At 45.9% G+C, this 26,524-nt stretch overlaps 1 protein-coding gene across 1 annotated transcript; it reads right to left on the minus strand.

The window, feature by feature from the left end:
- Window positions 1-4,452: 4,452 nt before the first annotated feature.
- On the minus strand, window positions 4,453-25,320 carry STIP1 (stress induced phosphoprotein 1). Its single transcript, XM_082202768.1, has 14 exons — window positions 25,169-25,320; window positions 19,950-20,159; window positions 18,845-18,986; window positions 16,659-16,800; window positions 15,464-15,632; window positions 14,173-14,299; window positions 13,555-13,657; window positions 12,182-12,302; window positions 10,599-10,695; window positions 9,364-9,488; window positions 8,079-8,115; window positions 7,603-7,706; window positions 6,423-6,595; window positions 4,453-4,963 (listed from the first exon to the last, which is right to left on the minus strand). Exons 1-14 carry the CDS (start codon window positions 25,175-25,177, stop codon window positions 4,891-4,893), a joined length of 1,632 nt encoding a protein of 543 aa, XP_082058894.1. The 5' UTR covers window positions 25,178-25,320; the 3' UTR covers window positions 4,453-4,890.
- Window positions 25,321-26,524: the final 1,204 nt, after the last annotated feature.

Here is a 26,524-nt window from a genome sequence, read left to right on the forward strand (position 1 = left end):
TTAGGGTGTGTGTTTTTTTGTCCTGGGAAAACCCGCATTTTCTTGCTGAATTGGAGTAAACAGCAATCCACAGAAACTCAGTTGCCTAGTTCTCTGACTCAACAGTAAAAACATGAGTTTTCTTGGGGAAAGCACCAGGACCAAAACCCCCCCCCCAACAACTGCACCCCCCAAACCCCACTCGGATATGGTGCTTTAAAGCCTGCACCTAGAAAGATAGCACAAAAGGCCGGTTAACCCTAAATTTGGCTTTCAGAACCTCATGATCTGATAATTTCAGTGCATACTGGTTTGCATATAGCAACAGGGAGGAATCTTCCCATATCCCTCCACCTTCTCATTCTTTGTTATGGCAGGGGTATTTAAACGCCATCCAATAGTGAAGCATGACTAGAATTTGGTACACTGGCTTGCCATTATTTTATTCGGCAACACTGTACTTTTTCTCAGTTACCTGTATTTTTTATGCCTACATACTACAGTGGTACCTTGGGTTACATATGCTTCAGGTTACATACGCTTCAGGTTACAGACTCCGTTAACCCAGAAACAGTGCTTCAGGTTAAGAACTTTGCTTCAGGATGAGAAGAGAAATCCTGCTCTGGTGGTGTGGCAGCAGCAGGAGGCTCCATTAGCTAAAGTGGTGCTTCAGGTTAAAAACAGTTTCAGGTTAAGTACGGACCTCCGGAACGAATTAAGCACTTAACCCGAGGTACCACTGTATTGTATAGTAGTAGTAGTAGTAGTAGTAGTAGTAGTAGTAGTAGTAGTAATAATAATAATCCTGCAACCTTTGTACTAGGGCAGGCAATTCACCCTGTGGTCTCTATACACGCTACAGACCCAACTATCTATGTTCCTAATGATTCAATTGTCCGCTACCATGATCCCTCCATCCCACAGCGATGTGTCCTCAGCAGAGGATAGCTGTGCTCCTCCAAGGAGCTGGGTCCATTCTAAGGGAACCATGCTCTCTGTCCTAGGCTCTCTCTCTCCCTGACAGCAGGGGAGGTACCAGAGTTGAAGTGGGACAAAGCTGTAACTTCCCTAAAGGTCTCACCCACCAACTTCTCTGCCTCTCTTAGCTTTCCCAAGTCAAAGGAATGAACTTGCTCCCAGAGCCAGGAGCTCATTGTACCTTGAACACACACCTAACTTCTGTCCAAGAGGGAGATAAGCATGCATGCTACCAACAGTGCAAAACACTGGAAAGTCCCTACACATTTTACCTGCAGAACTGTTTTGTAGTTTGACATTTCTCAAAAATCAACATCAAATGCCTAGATATAGCTGTGATTTTTCAGTTCTGCTTGTATTAAGAGACACAGACTAAAAAGATTCCATGGTAGTGTCTCTCAATGATACGAAACTTTTGAATACAATTGTGGGGGACAGAAACACTTCAGGCCTATAGCTTTAGATTTCGGGGTGCAGAAAAAGATAAAGGCAGGGTTCTGCCCCACCTTATCTGAGTAACCAGCCTTCCCTGACTTTAAGTAAACCATTGGCATTTTCCCCAAACATGGGTAAATATTTGCAGTTATTTTCATTATCTATGCAGGAAAGCCTTCAGAATTTCTTTAAAAGCTTAAAAAAAAGGCAAAGGAGATGCAGCCCATCTTACTGGTTACTCCCAAATATGGCTCCTTCAAAGGTATCTGGCTTTTGGGCTACAAAAGGCATAAATCAACATTTATGGTCAATTCCGGGCAAGGGGTGTAGATGTAGGACAAAGCAGCAACTACCGTATATGCTTGCCTGCCCCACTACAGGGCAGTTGAACTCTTGCACTGTTGCAATAAGAACTACAGCAGAATTTAAGAAGCAGCGTGTAAGAAATAAAAGGGGAAGCTTCGAAATGAATCATCCCAAGTCTGGAAAACATGAGCTGTTGGTGCAAGAAAGTTGTTGACAATCGAATACGCCCCCCTCCGCCCAAATCAGACAGAGTGACTCTCATGTTCTGCATTTCACCCCTATTGGTGTCCTGCCAGTGACAGCAACAGTGTCACCCTCTTTTGAGTATCAGGGAGCCTGTTGGTTTAATGGGTGGCAATCCAAGCTAAGCAAACCATTGATGCTGTTGGAAATCAATCCCCATCAACCTAGACTATGGGCTAAGCTGGCAAGGAATGATGGGACAGGAACTCCCAGGGAACTAAGGTTGAACAACGCAGGTGTAAAGCGTTTGTTGTCTCTAGTCAAATAGTTAAGAACTCAGCCTATTGCTGCTCACAGAAATGTTTAGCTCAGGGACAGGAAACCTGCAATCCTCCAAATGTTGCTGGACTCCCAGTTCCCACCAACCCTGACCACTGGTCATGTTGGCTGGGGCTGATGGGAGCTGGAGCCCCACATTTAGAAGGCCGCAGCTTCCCCATCCCTGTTTTTAGTTCAGATGTGGGGGTCTAGTGCGTGCTGCCCTCTAGCTGCTGTAATTAAGGGGGGACAGAACAGGAGAGGCTACCCTCCTGGGCCCAGGGAATTGATCAGATCCATTAAAGGGCTTTTTACTTTGTCCCCTGAAAGACTCCACTGCTTTTGGAGGTGGTGACAAAAAGAGAAAACAAATGCGGGCAGAGATGCTTAAATCTCTGTTAAGTCCAGCCCCCTCCTTGGTCATCACATCCATCATTTGATGAGTAAGGAGGGAGTCAAAACCTGCCTCCTCCGCATGCAGCTGTGGAGGGGTGGGCAGGTTTAGAAGCTACACCTTTCTGTGTAAGCAAACAATTCAAACTTGGAAGTCCCCGATTAAAGTATGGCTGGAATGGGCAACCTTTGGCCCTTCAGAAGTTGTTGGACTACAACTCCCATCATCTATGACCAATAGGCCACGTTGACTGGCATTCATGGGAATTGGGAGTCCAACAATATGTCAAAGGCCACAGGATCCTTATCTGTGAAGTATGCCATTAGACAAATCCACAGAATGGTCATGGGGAAGTCAAGTCTTCTCTCATCCTCAGGCTGATTATGCCCCTAACCAAAGAATATAAACAAGCAGCCCACATCTGGGCAATGAAAACTGGAGGAGTTTAGAAAGGAAAGCACATCAATCCCCCTTATAGACCTGGCAGGCTGGAGAGAACCCAGACCATCTAGACAGATAAATTACTACAGTGTTATTGGGTGTTTGCCCATTCTTCAAGATTCCTGGAAGATTAGGCACCCCCGCAAGCCCCAGAGGTCCTTTAAGGTGCCTTTAAAAATCAAGCTACTATTTTCCTTATGCAGTCTAGCAAAGGGCAAGGAACATGTTGTTGCTTAATGCAAGAGTAAGGCCAAAGGTGACACTATTTCCTGGCTCATGTCAACATTTCTACAGCCCTTAATATTAAGTACTTAGGCAACACTTCAGTGAAATCTCAGAAGTCAAAGAGTTAAGATTTCCACTAATTGGGACATGTATTTCAGCACCATAATAGGACTAAGGGGTGACTCATGCCCTTTTCCTGGATACTCCACTGTCACTCACCACCCCAGACATGCACCATTCTGTGGTCACTGAGCACACTCAGACCTCATTCATCTAGCTGAGGATATTTTTCAATTTTTGGTCCCTTTACAAACCTGCATTTCCCAAGCCTGCCTTCCCTTTGTGTGTGGGCAGTACTTTTTTTCTTAAAAAAATGTTTCAGGGTACTCTCATTTTAACTCAAGAAAGCCACCATTTTATAGTTCAAATCAGGAAAAATAAATACAGTAAATGGACAAAAGTACAAAGATTCACAAAATGTTTAGGGGTATGCGTACCCCCAGAAAAAAAGCACTGTGTGTGGATGGTATTGTTTTGGTCAAGTTTGGAGAACGAGCTTGCAATAAAACAGCCTATGGACTTTACGCCGAGTACACACAGACCTAACTGCTATTACTGTAGTCTAGTTCAGAGATGGGGAGCCCGTGGTCTGCCATTGTTAGCCTTCTCACTCCAATTAGTCCCAGCCAGCATGGACAATTGCTAGGAATGTTTGTTTGCTCCCACAAGAGGCAGTGATGGCAATCAACTTGGGGAGTGTTTAAAACAAGAGTTAGATTAATTCACAGAAGCAAAAATGACTGAAGGCTACAAGCCACGATGGCTATATTCTTCTTCTACTGCTGGAGGCAGCATCCCTCTGAATGCCAGTTGCTAGAAACTGCAAATGGGGAGAGTTGATGCCATACTCGGGTCCTGCTGGTGGGCTGCGCATTGGAACAACTGGCTGGCCATTGTGAGAACAGAACCCTAGACAAGATCAAATTAGTGATCTGGTTTGAAGAAGAATTAAGATGTCCACAGGAAGGTATTGAAGAAATCACACTACCAGAGACCATCTATGCTTGGAAAAGCCAAAGGCCTTGTGCAGACATGACTGCAGAAGCCACCTTTGATTGCCTGCTACAGGTGAGAGTGCCAGCATGCACATGCTCAGACCAGAACCTTGACATGAACGGAGGCGACTCGGGAAGCCAAGGCCACTAACTTTGCTTTTTTATTGGATGTGCAGCAGACGACAAAAAAAATGCAGCCTCACAGCCAAAAGAAACCAGACAAATGAACGAGTGATGCGCTTTCTCCACGCCACAGCCATCGGCAAAGATAATTAAAAACTTGGGAGGGGGGAGCGGGGAGGGAAAGAAGAGAGCAGCTCACAAATGGGAATAACTGCTGAGTGGCAGAGCGATGGGGCCACAATGACTGAGAGGCCACGCCCTGTGCTGGCAGGGTGCTTGATGTGAGCACACACGCATGTATATGTACGAGAGAGACTAACACACCGCTCAACTGTACAAGTCTCTGCCTCTGACAGAGGGGGTGGGGGCGCCCTTGGACTGCGTTGCCAGCATCCAGAAGTCCCAGCTGCCCTTTTCAACAGGGGAAGGAGGGAGGGCGCAGAGTCAAAATCATCACCGAATTGCGATCAAACCAACATCCATGAGCTTCTGGATTTTCTGAGCAATGACGGGATTCTTCAAGTGTCTGTGGGAAAGGAAAAGAGGAGAGTTGTGTCAAGTCAGGACCTTTGTCCCCACCGTGAGGCCAAACCATGGGATGGGAGAAACTGGCAGCCCTCCAGGTGTTACTGGACTTCAACTCCCATCAGCCCCAGCCAGCATGGCCAAATGTCAGGAGCGATGGGAACTATAGTTCTGCCACACCTGGCTCCCTCTCCCTGCCATAGTAGGATCTTTTTATCAGCATCAAGGCAAGATTTCACTGCAAGCAACTGACCAGAGGGTTTCAGAGGCCACAGGACAGCAAGGTGCAACTGGGCACTGCATTGTCAAAGCAGTGCATATGTCTAGTCCAGTGTTTCACAAACTTGGGTCTCTAGCTGTTTTTGGACTACAATTCCCATCATCCCTGACCACTGGTCCTGCTAGCTAGGGATGATGGATGGGAGTTGTAGTCCCAAATCAACTTGAGTCCCAAGTTCAGGAAACCTTGATCTAGTCTTTATGGATGCGTTCTTCAAAGCTTACCTCCACATCATTTTTATGCTGAAAAAGCCCCCCTCGGCTTATACTCAAGTGAGGGTCCTTTCGGGCTGCTCCTTCCTCCTCCTCCAACTTTGCCGCTGGCGGCGACAGAAGAACAAGCAGCCCAGAAGCACCCAGGTATGTGGTGTGGTAACCCGGCTAATTTTCAAAAGTTTTCCCAGTTTTTTGTGGTAGAATTAGGTGCCTCGGCTTATATTCAGGTTGGCTTATACTGGAGTATATACGGGTATTACCTTTATATCTCAACTCCCCCCGCTCCCCGCCATGCCAAAGGACCTCAAAGTGGTGTACATATATTTCCCCTCCCCATTTTATCCCCAGTGTCTCCCTGTGAGTTAGGCTGAGAGACAGTGACTGACCCTGAGTGACACAGCAAGCTTCATGGATACACGGGGATTTGAATCCAGGTTCTAATCTGACACATTAGCCCAGAGTTGGTTAACTTGTTGCCCTGCAGATACTGCTGAACTACAAAAGTCCCATGAGCATCTGGCCAGCATGGCCAATGGCTGGGGATGATGGGAGCTTTTGTTCAACAGCATCTGGAGAATCAAAGGTCAGCCACGCCAGGTCTTGCACATCTCTCTCTCTCAACCTCTCTACTTCTCATGTCTCTCATGGCACCACACTCCAAATCTCAGAAACTTTTAACATTTCTGAACTTTTAAGAAGTTCTCAACTGAATCCAGAAGCATGCAAAATCAGAATAAATGCAAAACAATTTGCCTACATGCTGATCTGTGCTTATTGCTAGACTGCAAAGTGCTCTGTGTCTTTAGTGGCCTTCAACACCAAACATTCCACTTATAAACTAGAACTTCACTGCCTGTGAAGACAACATGAGGTGGACCAGCACATCATCTGAGCCACCACACAGGCTGTGTTAAGAGACATCACACTACCGTCCACGCTGGTGCTTTCTCCTTGCCCTCACTTACTCGCTTAGGGCTTGTGGGTCTTTCTGCATCTGTTCAAGGATCAGCCTCATGGCCGGGTCACTCATGATCTGCTGCACCTCGGGGTCGGCCATGGCACGGCGCTTCACATCCTCAGGGTTGTCATTGCGGTTGTACTGGGACATGAGGCATCGCTGGTAGCCCTCTGTAGCTTCCTGTAGGAAATAGGCAGGACCATGAGGGTACTTCAAGATGGGCGTTTCCCCGCCCTCCTCCCTTGAATATTTCCACCACACCAGCAAAATTCTTATTTCTCTGCATTGGTTTTGATCACAAGGCTTCAAGGCCGGATGGAGGGAAAGTTATTCGCCACCCCCCCCCCTTGTGGGCCTTGAAAATTGTAAAGACAGATTCTGCGTAACTATTGCAACAACCTTCCTGGTGCCCCCTAGAGGCTGCTGGACCACAACTCCCCTCATTCCTTTACCACTGGGACCACGCTGGCTGGGGATGATGGGAGTTCAACACCAGCTGAAGGGCACCAGGTTGAGGGAGGCAGAAATAGAATCCCCTCCATCCCCAAATTATACCTGAACATCTCTGAATCACCCAATGAGACTGATGGAAAGTAGAATTAGGATACAAGAACATACTTCATAGAATGCATTATTAATTTGTGGGATTCACTGCCACCAGATGTGGTGATAGCCCTTGTCTTAAAATAGGATTTTAAAAAATCAGTGAGGCCAATTAACAGCTATTAGCCACGATGGCTAAATGGAAACTTCATGTTCTGAGGCACTGTATCTCTGAAGACCACTTTTTTTTTGGGGGGGGGGGCAGGGAGAAACAGTGTGTGCCCTGCTTGTGGATCTCCCAGAACATCTGATTGGCCTCTGTAGGAAATAAGAAGCTGGACCACATGAATCTTTGCTGTGTTCTAGAAGGCCTGTTACGTTCTTAGCAAAAACAGATGGGACAGATGAGGTGTGTACAGATAGGAGGAAAGAAATAAGCCAATTCGCTGAAAGTTCAGGAACACCCCATTCCCAGGAGAACTGATACCACCTCCCCCTTTGAAGGCTGGACTTCACTGGAAAGGCCCTTCCTTCATGACCATGACGAGGCTCAGTTTTAATTCCTCCCCGCTTGTTATTACCTGCGTTTAAGGGAAGCGCTTTCCCATTTCTCTGCCACAGCTGTATATCCAGCAAGTGCTCACCTTGCAGTTGGAGTCCAGCTCAAGGGCTTTCTGGTAGACATCCATGGCTTTGGTATAATCTTTCATTGCTTCCAGTGCTGCTGCCTTGCGTGTGTAGCCTTTGACTGCAAGCAAAGAGCAAAAGTCATCAAACTTTTGAACTTACTTGCATCTTTTACCCTATCCTTCGTATATCTCGGTTTGAGTCAGCCCACCCCACCCCCTTTGTTTATTCAAGCACCTTGTCCCAATTAAGTGCTCTTTAAGCTAACTGGCTGGCAGCTTGCCCCTCTCAGCCCAGATACTGCCTGGTGTTATCTTGAAACAAGGTGCACCCCCCATCACAATGGGAATTTGCAGATAACTGGCTGCTAAACCTAAACCCACTCTCCAACCATCACTTAAGCTGCATAACCCCAAGTCCTTGCCTGATGACCTGTTCTTGCCTTTAACCTTCCCAAATCACTTCCTTCCAATTGACATATTCATGTACTTACTGAATGTGGGTTCCAGGCAGATACATTCTTCACAGTCCTGTGGAAGGAAGAGAAGCTGCTTTAAAAATTGATTTTTCAGGAATGAGTGCAAGGCTCATCTGTTCCTTCTCCAGCCATTCCCAGTCAGAAAAGCCTTCCCTCCATCTGTACCCCCGGATGCTTACGCCTCTGCTATCAGACTGCCAAGTTTGGGAATGGGAAGGTGGGCAGATGGGATGGATGTAAGAACAAGCCATCTCTACCACTCCTAACCATGGAACCACACTGGGGGCCTAATTAGTCTGCCTAAGTGTGGGATTACCTTCAATTCCAGCAGGCTAGTGGTACCAAAGAATCAGAGATCACCTTCAGAACACCTCCCTGGAGAGGAATATAAAGCTACCAAGACCACATGGATTATCCTGAACCACCTACGGCTGTTTGTGGGTAGGTTACAGGCACAACGTTAGCTAGGCCTTGTTGTGCCAAGACACCTGAGCTTCTTTCAAGTAGTTGCTTGCAAAGCAGGGATAGGGAACCTGTGGCCTCCCAGGAATTGCTGGATTCAAACTCCTATAAGCCACCGGGAGAATGATGGGAGTTCTAGTCCATGACCATCTGAGGGACCAGAGGTTCCCTATCCCTGCTCCTAAGCCTAGTTCACATAAATGGCAGATGAGGTGGCAAATTTGGGTCTGAACTTCAGATTGCAAAGGTCTTCCTTATAAAAGAGCTCCCTGCAAAGATAGAAAGCTGGACACCAACAAGGTGGTTTCTTCCATGGCCAGATACCTTAGCAGCTGGAGTGTCTCTTGCCAGTTTCAGCTGGTCTACCAGCTATGGCTGTTGCTGAATGGGAATAGCCTTACCATTGGTGACCTGCCTACCTGACAAAAGTTGGCCTGTGGCAGGTAAGAATCTGGCTCACTGACTGAATTCAGTCCCCCACTTCTGGTGAAGACAATACTAAGCTTGATAGACCAACAGTTTGGCTCCATACCAAGGCCTACACCTCAAGTTTCTCTTAACTTCTGCATTGAATTGTCTGCCACGGAGCTCCCAGCCTTGTAGAGGATTTGGGGTCACATTTAAAGGGGCACATGTGCTGTGCACAAGGAGTGTGTTGTCAGACACAACCAACACCCCCCTATATTTGGCAGAAGGAGGAAAATACAGGCAGAAAAGCCCCTTTCCAGGAAGTGTGCCCACCAAAACTAATCTAACACTGAAGAACCCAATGAGCTTCTGGTAAGAGCCCTTTTCCCCCCAGAACACAATTTGCACAACACTGGCCTAGGATCCTGACCTTTACTGCTAACTGGAACTCCAGCAATTTGGTGTAACAGGCAGCTCTGTTGCTGTACAGTTTGGCATCGTTGGGGTTGCGTTTGATGGCTTCTGTGTAGTGTTTCATTGCTTGTGGATAGTCCCCTGCGAGGGAAGGAGAGTCATTAGCTCATATAGATGTTTTTTGAAGGATCCAAATTCTCCACTTGTTATTTCAATAATCCTTACGAAGGACTGATTAGGCACAGCTAAGTGTGAACTCCATGCTGAGAGGCAGTTGACTTTCCCTTCGTATCCAACGTTTAGGCCATGTGTGCAATTTCATGCCTAGCCAAAAAATAGCACCACCCACGGAAAAGAGGGAGCTATTGGCAGGCTTGGCAGAACCAACAAGTTTGCAGAAGTACAAAAACATTCTAAATGTTTGTACTGATAACAATGTTAACTATAACCTAAACATGGGAAATCCCCAAAGGCAGCCTAATAAGGACTGGCTATACCATGGAATTCTGAACAGCTGGGGAACCACAATGGAAAGGCACATGGGGCTAGGAATGGAATAGAGGTTCTGACTGATTGCTCCTGTTCACTTTTCTAGCTAGGAAGGGATGCTGCTTTCCAGCTCTGCTTCCTGGAGGCAATGGGTTAGCTACTGTGGAGAAGCAGGATGCAGGACTAGATGCAGCAAGGCTTTTGTGTCAATAACCATGTTAAGGTAGGTTAGCACTATCAACCCCATATTGTAGATTGGAGAGGAGGCAGTGTTGGGAGAAAGGAGGCTTATCTAAGCCCACCTTGTGAGTTTATGGCCAGATGTGACTTGGGGATCTTGCAAAGTCTGCACATTCTTTACCAAAACATCAACTACGAAGGGAGGTCTGGTTCACCAAAGTAAGACTTTTGTTGAATTTTATACCATTCTAACTGGAACGTTATTACTTGCTTTTATAGCTGCTTTTATTGATTGTTATACCTGTACATTATATGAAAGAAATTTTATAAAGTGACCAGCAAACTACATTAGTTACATGGCTTAATATGCTCCCAGTTCACCACATGCCCTTACAGAAACTCAGTCACTATGGACAGGATAGTTAGGCATCTGGGCCTATTTCTTCTGCAAAAATCGATCACTCAGCTACTCTTGCCAGTTATTTCCTAGACAGTCTCTGCAATTAACAAGGAGCCCCCTGCTCTTTGCAGTGGCTACCTTTCAGTACACGGAACAATGGACTCGCAAGCACAATCCCTTACCTTTCTGGAAACACTCATTGCCTTTGTTTTTCTCTTCCAGAGCAAGATCAGGATTTATATAGGCGACTCTTTCTTGCTCTTTCAAGATTTTCTCAGCCTGAAACAGAAAGTGAGCTTGAACAGTCCTGTCAGATCTGAGGCAGCAGATTTATGAAGCATCTAAGTCTTATTGAATGGATTCAAGGTGTCAGTGCTATTAGAAAATTTGGACAGAGGGTCCCTATCCTTCCCCAGCAACCCTAACCTAAGAAGACTGATAGCCAACCTTTCAATTGTAAGCAACAGCACACCATATTATCATGCCAGCTTACACACCACCTACCTAAATGAAACAACTTTTGACTAGTCAGAGGACCGCATATAAAGGGAGCAGGGGCAAATGAGTCTCCTGAGAGAGTTCAGTAATTCAGCCACATCAATCCTGATATGGCCATAGTCCAGGGGATGTGCAGAAGAGCCTCCTCATCAAATCTCAAAGAAGTAAAGGAGAATGCGTTCCTAAGTAACTGGCACCGAAGCCACATAGGGCTTTAAAATGGTCACGATCACCCTGGACGTGAATGAATAGCCAGTGTTAACACTCAGGGTCATAGCCAACTATGTTATATTCAAAGCAAAACCACTGAAATTAATAGGTCAGTCAGGGCAGACCAAGGGTTCCCACAAGCTCCCGTCAGGTAGTCCACAGCATATCTATGGGTTCGATTTTGAAGATGGGAGGCAGCACATTCACTGCATTAAGTATGGTATTCATATTGATTATTGTAAAAAATAAATAAATGCTACTTTTTATTCTTACATTGTATTTTATTGTATTACAATTTGAATTCTATGAAATTCAAACTGCAATACAATAAAATACTGCAAAAAAGCTATAAAAAGACATTTAAAAATCAACAGCATTTAGCACAGCCCACCAAAGCTGTAAGCAATTTTCAAATGGATAGTGGGGTAAAAAGTTTGGGAATCACTGGCGTTGACAGTACTGAACTAGATAGACCAAGCCACCTGATTTTAGCATAAGGAAGCACCAGCAGAGACTACGGAGAGGGGTCAGAGTTTGGTGGTAGAAGACATACTTTGCGTGTTGCAGGTCCTAGGTTCAATCCCTGGCATCTCCATTTGAAAGAACCAGCTAGGAGGTGGCATGACAGATATGTGCCTGGCGAGCCACTGTCACAGTAAACACTGAGCCAGCTGGACAAATAGTCAAAACCGATAGAAGGCAACTTCCTAAATGTCAAACGTGGTGCCATAGCTCAGTGATGGAACATATTCTTTCCATGAAGGTGGTCCCAATTTGGTGCACAGCATCTTCAGTCAAAAAGGAGCAGATAGCAGGAGATAGGAGAGACTCCTCTCTGTGCTCAAGACACTGGGGAGAGCTGCTGCCAATCAGAGTAGACAATTCTGAACAAGACAGACCAATGCATGGCTGGGAAAATTAGGTGGGCCACAACTGCATGGGGGAGCCAGAGTTTGCAGATTCGGCTGGAGTATGGATTTGTAGGCCAGCCACATCAGGAGTGGGAGAGGTTTCCCAACCCCGAGCTATAGCAAAGCTCTTGCAAACAAACACTTGCCTGTTGACACTTTTTCAGTACATCCGGAGTCCGGTGTTCAGCCAGAGACTTGTTGTAAAACTGAATGGCTTCCTTGTACTTTTCCTCCTTGAAGTAGGAATTGCCAATCCGGGCATAAGCTCTATATTCAAGAGAACAGGCCATGGAATGAGCGGCTGGAAAGCATCCAATAGGTGAAGAACCCTGACCCATGATTCCCAGGAGGCTTTGTTGCAGGGGAAGGGCAGGGGCATGCAGGACAAAGACAAATCCCATGCTAAGGGATGCTAGGAGAAATAATCTTTATATACATCTATGTTGCAAGCACATTTGGAATACTGTGTACAGTTCTTGCTACTGCTTCTTAAGAAGGATACTGTAAACACAAAAAAGAAAAGAGAAAGGAAGAAAAGAAAAGAAAAGAAAAGAGAAAAGAAAGCAACCAAAATGGATCAGAGGGATGGATCAGGTGTATAAAATTCTGCACTATGTGGAAGAAGTAGATAGAAAGTGTTCTCCCTCTCATAATACTAAAGACCCAGAGTGGATTATCCAGTGAAGGTTGTTGGAAGGAGATTCAGCACAGGCAAAAAGAAGTACGTCTTAGAATCATAGAATTTCAGAGCAATGCAGAACTCTTTTGCTTAACATGGGGCTCAAACCCATGACCCTGATATTAAGAGTCTCAGGCTCTATCAACTGAACTCTCCGTCATCGTGTCTTCACATACGTTAAATGATGGAGCTTGGCTATGACAAGATGTGGTGATTGCAGCCAACTTGGATGCCTTTGAAAGGGGATGAGACAAATTCAAGGAAGGAATTAAGCTATCAAGGGCTACCAGTGGCTGAGAGGGCTATTGCACTCAGCTCTGCTTGGGGCCTTCTGGTTGGCCATTGTAGAAAACAGGCTCTTGCTGGGTCAGGCCAAACGTCTATCTAGTCCAGCCATCTTCTTACATTTATGTTAGGCAGGCTAGGCAGAGTAGTGATTTTATAGCACAGCAGAATCTAGGTCACACAGCACCATGCAACAGAGTACATTTCAAGCTGTCATGACTCAAGTTTCCATTCAGCTCATGCATAAAGCTTTATTCAGTCAGCAGTCAGGTCTCATTAGTTCAGGGGTGGGAGACCTGTTGCCCTCCAGATACTCTTAGATCACAATTGCCATCATCCCTAACCTGTGGTCACACTGGCTGGGGCTGAAACAAGTCGGAGTCCAATAACTTTTAGAGGGTCACAGGTTCTCCACATCTCTCACCCCTGCATTAGCTCAACGTCTTAAATTAAGCAACCACGTTTTTAAAAAATCAAATGCTCTACCACATGGCTCAGTGGTGGGTGGAGCCAGAGGGGAAAGTGGGCAGAGCAAAAAATGTGAATGCCACTCACTTGGCAATCTGCCGGTAATCCTCCCGGTTCTCGCGTCCCACTTCAATGGCCTGCTTGCACAGTTCCCGGCACTTGTTGTAGTCCCCCTTCTCAAAATACACCGCTACAGGAAAAGGAAGGGGAAAGACACAGTCGTGAACCCCCGATTTCCCAAGACTGGGTGAGCTACAAACGAAGACCTCTGGCTGGGAAATCCATAGCCTCCGTCTAGTTTTATTTATTATGAAAATAAAATTTATGTGGCGTTTGGCCTGCTTTCAAGCTATCAGGTTCAGGCCTCTGGCAAGAGCAAGCCATCTCTTCAACATTTCGCTCCTAATCTTTGTCAGAGCAAGTTGCTCATTCCGAGCTATTCATGGTCCCACAACCTTCAACCAGCCTTAACTTCAGCCTCACTGCTTTCTCTGTTAGTACCCAGGAATGGACCAGTGCACGACAATGACCAAACATATGGGGGGGGACACAGGGTTCCCACCCCTGGTTTAAAGGAACCTTACTGACCTGGTTCAACTCCAGCCCACGCTAAGCTTTGTTTTTTGCCATTTCAAACCTACCATAAGTCTGTTCATGCACCTCAGCTCTGCCTGGGATGGGAAGAATGATGCCCCACAATCTCACCTGCTTGGTTAGTGATGTATGTCATATTGGTTGGATCCAGCTCCTTTGCTTTGTCATAATGCTTCAGGGCTACCTCAAAATCTTTCTTCTTATAAGCCTCATTCCCCAGTTCTTTTTCCTTAAGAGCCTGAAAGGCAACAGACACTCAACTTAATAACTAGTATTGCAGAATGGCAAGACATAATTCAGCCAAGAAATCTACACCTTGCCAGAGACAGCATTTCTTATGCTAAAAGCTTTGTAAGTGTATTTCAAGGATGGCCATTTGAACCTGCCCAGTGTTTGAGATAGTTGAGACCCTGAAAAACCACACCCCTCGCCCCAACTTCAGGTGTTAGGTGTGCAGCTACCAGAGAGCTTTATGGTTCTGGCATCCCAGCTGTGGAATACCCTCCAAGACAGATCTGCTTGTTACGGACATCAATATATTTTGTGGGCCTGGTGAAAGCTGCAGCATTCCTTTAATGAGGATATTTTGATATTGCCACATTTTTCTGATAATGGATTTCTGATGTATTTTAGTACCATTATTTATCAATTATATTCCCATTCCACCTAGTGGTTGACATTCTGGGCAGTTCACCAAAACAGAGTATAGGGTTCTTTTGAACCAAGTTATACTCAAAGTAGACCCACTGAAGTTCATGGACCTAAATTTGCCATGTTGATTAATTTCACTGGGTCACGTTAGACCTAATCTGTAAGATATAAGAATAAAGGTAAAAGACCCCTGGACGGTTAAGACTATAGGGTTGCTGCGCTCATCTCGCTTTCAGGCCGAGGGAATCAACATTTGTCCACAGCCAGCTTTCTGGATCATTGGCCAGCATGACTAAACTGCTTCTGGTGCAATGGAACACAGTGACAGAAACCAGAGCGTATAGAAACGCCGTTTACCTTCCCACTGCAGTGGTACCTATTTATCTACTTGCACTGGAGTGCTTTCGAACTGCTAGGCTGGCAGGAGCTGGGACAGAGCAACAGGAGCTCACCCTGTCGTGGTGATTTGAACAGTTGACCTTTTGATCAGCAAGCACAGGAGGCTCAGTGATTTAGACCGCAGCACCACCCACTCCCTTAAGTACGAGTTTTTGATTACTGTGTATTAATTTTGTTTTTATGTACCCTCGGTATTTTGTATGGTAATAAATAAAACCTGTGATAAGATGACAGCTATAAAAAAGCTTTTAAGAAAAGGTGGCCAGTCAATATATCTTCTGAATAAGGTACATAGTGCTGAGAGGGAACACTCTACTATTGCAGCCAAGTCTCCTGGGCCAGAAGGCAGTACCTGCTTCTTATTCTCCGGCAGGTCTTCCTCCATGGGTTCTGGCTTGGGCTCCTTCTTGGGGGGTGGCGGAGGGGGCGGAGACATTGCTTCGTCCTCATCATCTGCACTGGCCAAGTCGACTCCAAGTAGTACCCCAAGGGTTGTCATCACCCGCGGGTCCTTTAGTTTCCTGTCACGAAGGCAGGCCACAAAATAGGTCACACAGAACTGCAGCCTGGTGGATTAAGTCCTGGAGACTTGAGGTTGCAACCAATGTTGGTCTGGCTCAGAACAGACCCATTGAAATCAATGACTGATGCAGGTCCATTCATTTTAATTAGACTACTCTGAATAAGATATAGGTGGACGTAGCCCCCAGGATCTAGTTCTGCGGAAGTCAGTGTCAGACTCCATTTTCTAACTGTAAGACTATTGAACACTCCAGCAGCTTTGAGGGGCAGCCATGTTTCTGTGATTTTTCTGAAATGTACCAAGTCCATCAATTTTATGAAAGACTGTCTTAAAAGACACCCTGTTTAAGGCTCTTTGAGGTTTTTGCTACAAACTTCCTATGAAACTGAAGATCCTTGTGCTGAACGCCACCCACATTAACTCAATTTCCAATACTATGCACGAAGCAGGTTTTTATCCTGGTTGCTGCCGGACTTCAAGCACATTAAAAAACTAAATATGAACCCTTAGTTAGAAATTTAGAGGTGCTCCTGGATATCAATAATTTTTCATTCCAAAAGACTTTGAATATACCAGGTTGAAGACATTCTGCTGAACACTATGTTTCATCTACTATGCCTGACAGTTATATTTTTACTTTTGCTATATTCTACTATTGTGATTTAAATATTTCTTAAGCTGCCTTGCACAATTCCTATATCCTGGAATTCATTTTCATGGTGTTCCCTTCAAGCGGTACTAGCTGCCATGACAACCTCAAACTGCCCTTCTGTCAAGTTCACAAAATTATTAACTGTGATAGTTAAATTATATTCACACATACAAAAGCAATGTTATCTGTGAATGCCAAAATACTGGCAATGAGAAGCAGGATAAGACAATCACCACCAAAGCTCCACTTATGAGCTCCCAGGAACATTTAGCAAGCTGTGAGATAGAATTCTGGGCCCGATGAGTCTTGGGCATGACTCGGAAAGACAATTCCTACACCATACAATCCCCAACTCCCACTCCAGGCACTTACGCCCCCAGGTCTGAAGGCTTGTTGCGGAGCTGCTCGATCAGTTCTCTGTAGCTCGGATCACTGAGCAAGCCTCTTGTGCGGGGATCACTCTCCAGCTTCTGATAAAGGTTGGGCAAGTTGAAAGGGTTCATGAGATTCCTTTCTGAACGATGACCAGGGCAGGGGAGAGAAGATAGGCAATATCAGTTTTGAGTGACACACAGCGGCATTCTTGACAACAGGGCCTTCCCTGCCCTCCGCCATCTGTAAGCTCTGGGAAAAGCCAGGGGGAAGATTACCTCATGGAAGGTGTGAGGTTCCTGCTGCCACATGCCCACATTATTCACATCTTTCAGCAGCTAGACTGTGTGGAAACAGCAGTGCTGCTGAATACCTGTGGTCCCCGAGCTAAGGAAACAGAAAGCCCAGCCTACAGTTCTGACTCACACTAATGAGACTGAAGCCCAGCTATCTGCAAGATCTAAATTCCTTCTGGAATAGGTGTCTGCACTCACTGCAGGTCTTGGAGATAGCCTGTAGCTATCTTATCCATGCAATCTAGGGAAGTCTTTGCCAACCTGGCACCCTCCATGATAGTGTTGGCTAGGGCTGATGGAAGATGTAGTCCAAAACATCTGGAAGGCACCAGGTTAAAGAAGGCTTTGATAAGGAAACAGAAGCACTCCCTCTTTCCTTCATCTTGAGTGAGTTCAGCTGGTGGAGCAAATGCACCAGGCACTGAAGACCTGTAGCTTCATGATTTTCTGTCAAGTAAAAGGGTATTGGGGTGTTTGGTTGTGCTAGAGATGAACCATGATGTTTCTTCTCTGCACTCCTCCTAGCAGTCATTCCTCCTCTGGTCACTGCTATGGATGCCCGATCTGTCGGTCTCCAGAAATTCTGTGTCACTCAAGAGCTCTCTCCCTTTTTGTGGTTTCCAGAAACGTTACTGTCTCCAACTGTGCAGGCAGAACCTAGCCACCATGGCTAGAAGCCTCGGATAGCCCTCTCTGCCATGAATTTGTCCAATTCACTTTTAAACTCACCTAGGTTGGTGGCCATCACAGCCTCCTATGATAATGCGTTACATAGTTTAACTACACACAACATAGTACTTTCTATTATCTGTCCTGAATCTTCCAACATTCAGCTTCAAGGGATTTCCACAAATTCTAGTTCTGAGAGGGAGAAAAACTTTTCTCTAGCCAATTTCTCCATGCCATGCGTAATCTGATAAACTTCTATCATGCCGCCTCTTGTCTTTAAACTAGAAAGTCCCAACACTACAACTTTTCTTCATGGAGGAGTTGCTCCATCCCCTTATTTGGGGATGTCTTTTTGCAACTCTACAATATCCTTTTTTGCAGCGAGGCCACCAGAATGGTACACAGTACAGTTATGCTCTTATGCTGAGCATTTGAAAAGCTACATTTTAAATTTTATTTTAACCCGTATTTTAATTAACTGGGTTTTTTTGTTTTTGTTCCCCCCCACCCCAATTATGTTTTATTGTAATTTTATTGGTGTTAGCCGCCCTGAGCCCGGTTCTGGCTGGGGAGGGCGGGGTATAAATAATAATTATTATTTATTACATCAAATCATTTTAAAATCCAACAGTCTTCAAAGCTCAGCCGTGTCGCTTAAGCTCTCCCAACTCAGATCTGTTTCCAGACAGATGTCAAGTGGGGCTCTCACAACTGACAGGCAACCACCAAGAAAACCTTAATGACTTCACTGGAAAAGCATGTGCCATCACAACATGGCCCTCTTATCAATAGTCAAATCCAGCTATATATGTATTTGATGCTCTTCCATTTTATTATTGAAATCTGCATCACAACCCCTGTACCAAAGCCTTTGTGGTACAGGGTACAGGCAGGGAAGGTTACTGCAATCAGTTGTCCTGTAGTTATGAAGCTTCATCAGCAACTTTCCCCAACCTGCTGCCCTCTAGATGTCAGGGGACTCCCAACTCCCATCAGCCTCAGCCAGCATGGCCAGTGATCAAGGCTAATGAGAGCTGTAGTCCAATAAAACCTGGAGGGCAGCAAGGTTGGGGAACACTGCCTTTCCTAGGCCAATCTATCCAATTCCTTGTCATGGGATAATTTCTCAAACTTCCATGTCACGTTAGCCACAGAACTAGTTCATGTAGGCAAGTCTTAAGAGATAAGGAAGGAAGCAGATCAGAGTGTGGCTTCCATCACCTGCATGCCTGGACTCCATGTTTTGCAGCCCTTCCTTCAACTGTGCGTTGCCTGGCTCATGTTTCAGCCCTTCTGCATATGTCTTCTTGGCCTCTTCAAAGCGGTTCAGAAATTCCAAGGCAGCTGCCTTTCGGGAATATCCCTTAGAAGAGAAGAAGAGCAGCCAGGTCAGCAAATACGGTATGAGACAAGGCAGAGCAGCCAATATATCAGTCTTCCAAAACTCACAGACATGAAGGACTATACAAAACTCTAGTTCACCCATGCTTGAAGGCAGCTGCTTGACTAATTGACTATGCCAACTACCAGTTGTTGCAAACCAATGCAATAGTTGCAAGGAAGAACCTCCTTTAGCCTGCAGACTTTGCATATACAATGGTGGTGCATGACACACTTTGGCCGCCAAGTATCTGCAGTATGGTGCAGTAGGTTAGACCTGGGTTCAAATCCCTACTCAGCCATGGAATTTACTGGGTGACATCAAGCCAGTTACTTATCTCTCAGTCTGACCTACCTCAGGATAGGGGTGGGGGAGAGCAATTTATGCTACCCCAAGTGCCTTAGAAGGATAAAAATGTAGTAGGAACTTCAGTAATGAATTTTTTAATTGTCTACACTGACCGATAGTGGCTCCCCAAAATTCCATTCAAATGAGAATCTTACCCAACCCTGCCTGAAGATGCTGAGGACTGGACCTTATACATGCAGAGGACATGCTTTACTACTGAGCTACACAGTGCTTCCCCAGCACACACAGAAAGAAAATGCTATGCCTGAACTGCAGTGACTTCATTGCCAGGCATTTAATGCCCACTTCTCTCTTGTTCCTTGTGAAGTGAGGGAGGGCAAAACCTTGGGGCTCTCATTCTGGAATCACAAGTCCACCAAACAGAATAATAGTATATGGCAAGGATAGGGAAACCTTCACCCTCCATACGTTGCTGAACTACAACTCCCATTGCCCTTGGGCTTGCTTGCTGGGGCTGATGGGAGTTGACAGTTCAGTAACGTCTGAAGAGCCAAAAGGTTTCTCACACCTGGTGTATGGAATGGGCATTTCCCCACAGCTGTGTCATGTCTCCTTGGCTAGAAGGGGGTTCCCCACCTTGCCCCACTCTGGCTTCAGTTCAATTGTCTTGCAAGCGTCTTCCAGGGCTTTCTGATATTCGCCTTTCTTGGCATAAGCAGCAGACCGATTGCTGTACAGCACATGATTGGCAGAATCCAATTTGATGGCCTCTGAGTAGTGCTTGATAGCTTCTGCCGTGTTGCCTGAGCTCAGGGCTTTGTTACCCTTCTCTTTCAATTCATTCACCTGGTGGGAATTAAAAAATAAGTCAAAAGCTTGCTGAGGATTCCATGCACCAGTAACCCAGAAAAAGAACCTATTGCTCCAGTGAACTACTTCTTACCAAACTCTGAGCATATCAGATGAGTAAATGCCCTGATTCTGACTCCCACTGTTGCTATAACCTTGAATTGAGGCATTTTTGCTAAAAATTGGAGTTTGATGGTCAGCAAGCAAAAGGCCCTCCTCTCTTCAGCAGACTTTTTTCAGGGTTTTTTTTTTTTGGGGGGGGAGAAAGTAAGTTTCTGGTCCCTGTAAGTTTATTGCACACCCATTTTCAGCTGCTTACCCAAGGCAAAACACACAACTTACATCAAAACACACATAATACATCAATGCAATTTTTACATCTCTAGATAAAATCCTAGCAAAAGCACTATAAGGTAGGTCAGCATTACTTATCCCCCTCCTCTCAAGCTTTCCAGCTCCTTGAGTGGGATACAGGGTTAGCACCTGACTTTGGAATGGCTTGCCTCTTGCACTCCCATGGTGTGATTTTGCCTTTTTACATTTGATTGATGCTTTATGGCATTTTTGTACAGTGGTACCTCGGGTTAAGAACTTAATTCGTTCTGGAGGTCTGTTCTTAACCTGAAACTGTTCTTAACCTGAAATACCACTTTAGCTAATGGGGCCTCCCGCTGCCTCTGCCGCGCAATTTCTATTCTCATCCTGAAGCAAAGTTCTTAACCCGAGGTACTGGGTTAGCAGAGTCTGTAACCTGAAGCGTCTGTAACCCGAGGTTCCACTGTATTTTGTTTTAATATGCTGTTCACCACTTTAGCAGAAAGCAGCATATAAAGAGTAGGGGGCGGAATTGCAGATGGAGGGGCTGAGGGTGGCTTGTGAGTTAAGGGCAGATGCAAGATGTGAACCAAGGAATTCCACAGTCTTTTAACCTCTTAGCCACTAAGCAGGGACAGGGAGAAAATGGATCACGATCAACTGGCCGAGTTACCCATTCCCAACTGCTTAACAGTAGCAACAAAACATTACTTTCCCACCTAAATTAGGTTGCTGAAATTAAGGAAGTACTGAACACAAATCCCAAGACTTGGAATATGTTCAGAGGCACCCTGCTCCTTAACTCTTTACTCTGTATCTTTTGTACTTGACCAGGCATAGGAAAACCTGGCCCTCCAGCTGTTTTGAGACTACAATTCCCATCATCCCTGACCACTGGTCCTGTTAGCTAGGGATGGTGGGAGTTGTAGTCCTAAAACATCTGGAGGGCTGAGTTTGCCTATGCCTGTACTTGATTTTCATTGGTAGATCTTGGGAATGCGCTTTTTTGTTTTTTAAAAAAGACCCCCAAGTCTGCCTACCTCAGATTATAGCAACTGTAAGAAATAAACAGACTTCAGCTAATGAAATCTGTGCAGTGTGGCAACAGTTGTGAAGTGGTTCAGGTTTAGGTTTCTTGTACCCTAAATATCTGCAATAAGACACCAATTCTCAACCATCACTTCCAGATAGAAGTCAGTTGTTGGGCATTCCATTTTACAAGGCTCCCCAATCAACCTGGCTGAATTTAGCTGCCAGGGCTTATGCTGCACAGGACTGCATTCACATATGCATCTCTATAGGGAATAATATATTGCACTTCTTTGCAGTTTTATACGACACAGAAAGTGTTGAACCCTCTATTGCTTACAAGTGGGCGCACTTTTCTTCTTACGAGTGACAGCTGTGAGACACTTCTTTCCCACCTGAAGGTGAGTAAGTTGGCCAAAGCTGCTGCAAGATATTCCCAGCGACTGTTTCCCTCTAGAAAGAAATGACGTGAGCCTGAGGGACAGGCCCCCAGGTATGAGTCACCGCCTCCACAGGTAGCCAAGGGAGTTGAAACTGCAGCATCCGCAGCCCAAATGAATTAGCAGCCCACCATCTGCTGATGCAAATAGAATGTTGTCCCTGCTGTGTCCAAGGCTGCTCCTAAGGGGGACAGGAAGCTGGAGGCAGCTCCCTCTGAATCACGGCTCTATTCAGATAGGGGTTGCTTGCTGAAATTACAGACAGCCAAGGGGAAAACAATCTCCACTTAGCTGCATTAATTTGGGACAAACCGTTCAAGCTACACATGTAAGGATTTTAGAGCCCTTTCAGTCTTAGAGAGACACAGCTGTACAATAAAACACAGCAAGATGTCACATGCAGAAAGGGCACAAATTGGCAGGCAAGGCATGGAGGTGGTAAACTTTCTCTAGAAGAAGCATATTACCCTACAGCCACACACCAAACATTTAGGAGGGACAGTGGGGAGAGAAAGAAAGCTGAGGCCAGTATTGTGAAGTGATGCAGGTGGACTACAGCCAGGTTGCCATGGTATAACCTTGGCAGATTCACCTAAACACTCAGCACAATGGACTCTGTTTTTCACTTGCCAGTGTGGAATCACCACCTTGCTAAGCTTGAGGCCTGTTTTGTTGAAGATTACTTTCTTCCTATACCCATTTTCACAGACAAAAGACACACTTAACAATTTGGAATGGGGAGGCAGCTCCTATGTCAGGAAGTGAGCTGGCACCATAGCTCAGTGGCATACCACATGCTTTGCAAGCAAAATGCTTTAGGTTTACAGTAGTTCCAATTTAAAAGGCTTTTTGCTAAGAAGACTGGGAAAGACCTTAGTGCAACAGTTGCTAGTCACAGGAACTGCCTTATGAAGAATCAGGCTGTTGGTCCATCTAACTCAGGACTGTCTACACTGTCTAGGAGTGCCTCTCCAGGGTCCCAGGAAAAGCCATTCCCAGCCCCTACTGGGAGATGTGAGGGTCTGAACCTAGGACCTTTTGGATACAAAGAACGGGTCTCTACTGTTGACCACTGCCATCACTCCCAAGTGTGACAGCAATTCCTACCTCAAAAGTTTCCTTCTAGCAGGTGCCGAACATGCTGCAACATGCAGGCTGTGATCGGCTCAGAAGGCTCCTTTGGAAAACAAACAGGCTTTTTAAAAGCTGCAATGCCCCACTGAGCCTTGCTCAGCCTAACTGTTTGCTCCATCTCACAAGGGTTATAAAGCTGCATCCGCACCTAAAGCACTTCACTCAGAAAACTGCCATCAACTTGCTCATGCTACCAAAACTATACAATTCACCTAGAAATATAGGAAGCTGCCTTTACTGGATCAGAACTTTGGTCCATTTAGCTCAGCACTGTCTACACAGACTGGAAGGCCTCCAGCTTTACACCATTCCAACTTCCAAGTCCTACCTAGAGATACCAGGAATTACAGCTGGGATCTTGTACCAACAGAGTAAGAGCTACATTAAGCTACAGTCCTTTGCCTAGTTCCAACGGTTCCACACATACTGTCACCATGTGCCCCTAAAGCTACTCTACAGATCTTCCTGCAAGATTATTCCTGCCGCAATCCAGGCCTTAGGAATCACAACCCCTAGTGGAGCTTCCATAAATATTAAAGATCAAATTTCTAAAATGAGGTAGAGCTTTTGGCATTTGTGCTATTTTAATTGCATGCTCCACAACAGGCTACCCTATCTACCAAAATCCATCAGGCTGCTACATCTTATTCAAGATGTCTGTCAAGATACTGCTTCCCTCATGGGCTCCACCTCAAAGACTGCATCCCAGGACTGAGGAGGAAGGTGAGGATTTCAGCTTGGGAAAGGAATACTGTGGTGAGGAACAATGCAGAGTGGAAAATGGGGATTACCTGAGGAGCAGTACTAGCTGCATTGGTGTGGGGCATAGCTTGAGGGGTAGGCTTTAGAAATAAACTTATGCACATAAATTACCTGTGATGGTTCAAGAGTCCACTCACAGTAGATCCACACTATACATTTAAAGCACACCCAATGCACATTTAAAACTCATGACTTCCCCCAAAGAATCCTGGGAATCATAGTTTGTTAGAGATGCTGCGAACTGTAGTTCTGTGAAGGGAAAAGCTACAGTTCCCGGAATTCTTTGGAGAAAGTCATTAAGTTTTGAATGTATTGTATGGCACCATCTTCAAAGCATCACAGATTACTTATTAATATAAGTTTTTTTCTACAAAACCGAGCTCACAAACCATGCTGCAAGGAGCCTCGCCTCAAGCTCTAACTCTGTAGCCACCTTTTTAATGGTCTCTCGTTCTCATGACCTCTTTGATGATACAGTCCTTAATTCCCATCTTCCAATGACATTATTGGTTCAATGACCCCTGCAGTCAAGGGTTATGTACATTTTATGAAATTAATAAATCAAGCTTATTGCGATCCCTCACAGAAATCTAGTTCCTCTGCCCCACACACTACTGAATCCACCAGCCCCACAAAGCCTGCCATTCAGCCCTCCAATTCATATGCCACAGCCCCTTCCCCCTACACTCCTAGCCCTGCCGTGATACCCCAGGACCCCTAATTCGGATGTAGCCCCATCACACTACAGTATGTATTTGCTGAAAACCCCTCCATGATGTCTGGCACAGAGCCCATAAACCTTCCCCACTTCAGACAAGCCTAGCCTTCCCCCCCGCAGACCCCCTTCCCCACCTCAGATTTTCACACGAGGCCTTACAGAGCCCTTTATTTCTTTATCCCTTCAGGACCTTCGCAGTTCAGCCACTCCTTCCCGCCTCCCGCAGAAGGCCCCTTATGAGGAGGTGATCTTGCTCCCTTCAAGATCCCCTCATGACCTGACCTACGAAGGCTTCCCATAATGCTTTGCACAGGTATAGCCGCCCCCTCTTCGCAATCATCCCGTCATAAACTACTCTAGACCCCCTTCCCATTCCTAACACCCCCCTCAGTCCTTCCCATGGTCCTTTGCCCCGACCACCTTTTCAAAAAGAAACCCCCTCTCCCGTCAGAACCCCTTTTCCCCCAGAATCCCTTGCAAAAAATAATCTCAGCAGCACCTCACACCACATTTTCTCCCCCTCTCTCCCCTTCCCGAGACCCCCTCTAGCACCGCCACCTTCCCATGAGCCTTTGCGGTTACTAAAAAGCTCCAGCCACTTCGCCCACCTTCTCCATGGCGCCGGCCAAGTCTCCCGCGCCACCGCTGCCGCTTCTAGTTAAGCCTTTCCTCCTTCCTGCGCCCGCCTTTCCTTTTTCCCACCAGCCTTCTGGAACCTGCTAGAACCCTCCAGTCTCCGCCCCTGCCTTCTTATTGGATCCCGCCTGGCGCGAGGCCGCGCCCGCTACCCCCCTCATAGGGCGAAGGGGGAAAGGCGGGGTCTCTCCCTGATAGAAAATCCGTCCTCGGCACGCGCTATTGGCCCCAACGCTTGACAGGCCCGAGCGGGGCGGGGCTTGATAACGGCAATTGGTGTGCGTCGCTGTGTCATTTGCCAAGCGGCGGCCTCGTTCCTCTGGAACGTCCCGCCTCCGGGTTTCATTGATCAAAGCTGCGCTGCGGTCCTATTGGGTAGACCGTGAGTTGGAACGTCACCACAGACTGCGCCCATTGGCTGGAGCTTTGTTCGGATTTCTCCGCCTCCCCATCTTTCTTATTTCCAGATTTTTCCTCGTGGGACGTCCTTGAACGCTTAGAGAAAAGTGGCATACAGTAATGCCTCCCCCCCTCCACAATGGTGAACGGAAGTCTCTCTCACTGTGTTTCTATAATTTCTATTTTATAATATCATACATGCAACGCAGTTATAAAGAAAATTAAAAATGTTTGTCTTGAGTAGTATTTTTAATTACAAATTTAGTTTACAATTTTTTATTTGGGCACTTCCATTAAACAGAGACATCCACAGTTAACAATAAAATAAAGTACATTAAATAAATAAACAATGACTTTAGGCTTTCTATTAATCAGTCCCTTAAATAAGACATGGAGAGGGATGGCAGTGGTCATACTGTATAATAAAGCTAAGTTGGGTTCATTTACTGCAGGGGTGGGGAGTCTGTTCCGGCCTGTAGGCCAGATCCTTCTCCTACTTAACCTTCCAGGGCCAAATTTGACAGGTAGGTGGGGTTGTGCACCTGGCAAGCACCTAGCATTGCTGGTCAGGAGTTCAAAGCACCATTTGAGGCTTGCAAAGAGCCCCACATGGTGCTTTGAAGGGCTACTGATCAACTTGCTCTCTGCAGGAACTGGCTGTCTGATCGAGTTCCCAACAAGGAACTGAGTCATGCCACCACACCTGATGTCACATTCTGTCAGATGCGGGGCAGGTGTATGTGGTATAGGAAAAGATTAGGGCCCTTGTCAAAGCAAATTTGGCCAGTGGGCTAGAGGTTCCCCGGCCCTGCTTTAATGTATGGAGTCTCCATACATGGTGGGCTTTTTATGCTGATTAGATTTCTCACCAGAAAGGAAAATTAAATGGGAAAATAATAGTGGATGGTAGTTCAATGACAGCATTGCAT

Source organism: Podarcis vaucheri, assembly GCF_965113315.1.
Source record: "Podarcis vaucheri genome assembly, chromosome: 16".
Taxonomy (NCBI): Eukaryota; Metazoa; Chordata; class Lepidosauria; order Squamata; family Lacertidae; genus Podarcis; species Podarcis vaucheri.

What these genes read in the sequence shown, in the direction of transcription:
- STIP1 (XM_082202768.1), bottom strand. An exon ending in TGCCGGAGAATAAGAAGCAG is followed by an intron (nt 14,300 to 15,463) that starts GTACTGCCTTCT and finishes GTTGCCTTTCAG; the next exon opens with GCTCTTAAGGAAAAAGAACT. An exon ending in GATTACCGGCAGATTGCCAA is followed by an intron (nt 12,303 to 13,554) that starts GTGAGTGGCATT and finishes TCTTGAATATAG; the next exon opens with AGCTTATGCCCGGATTGGCA.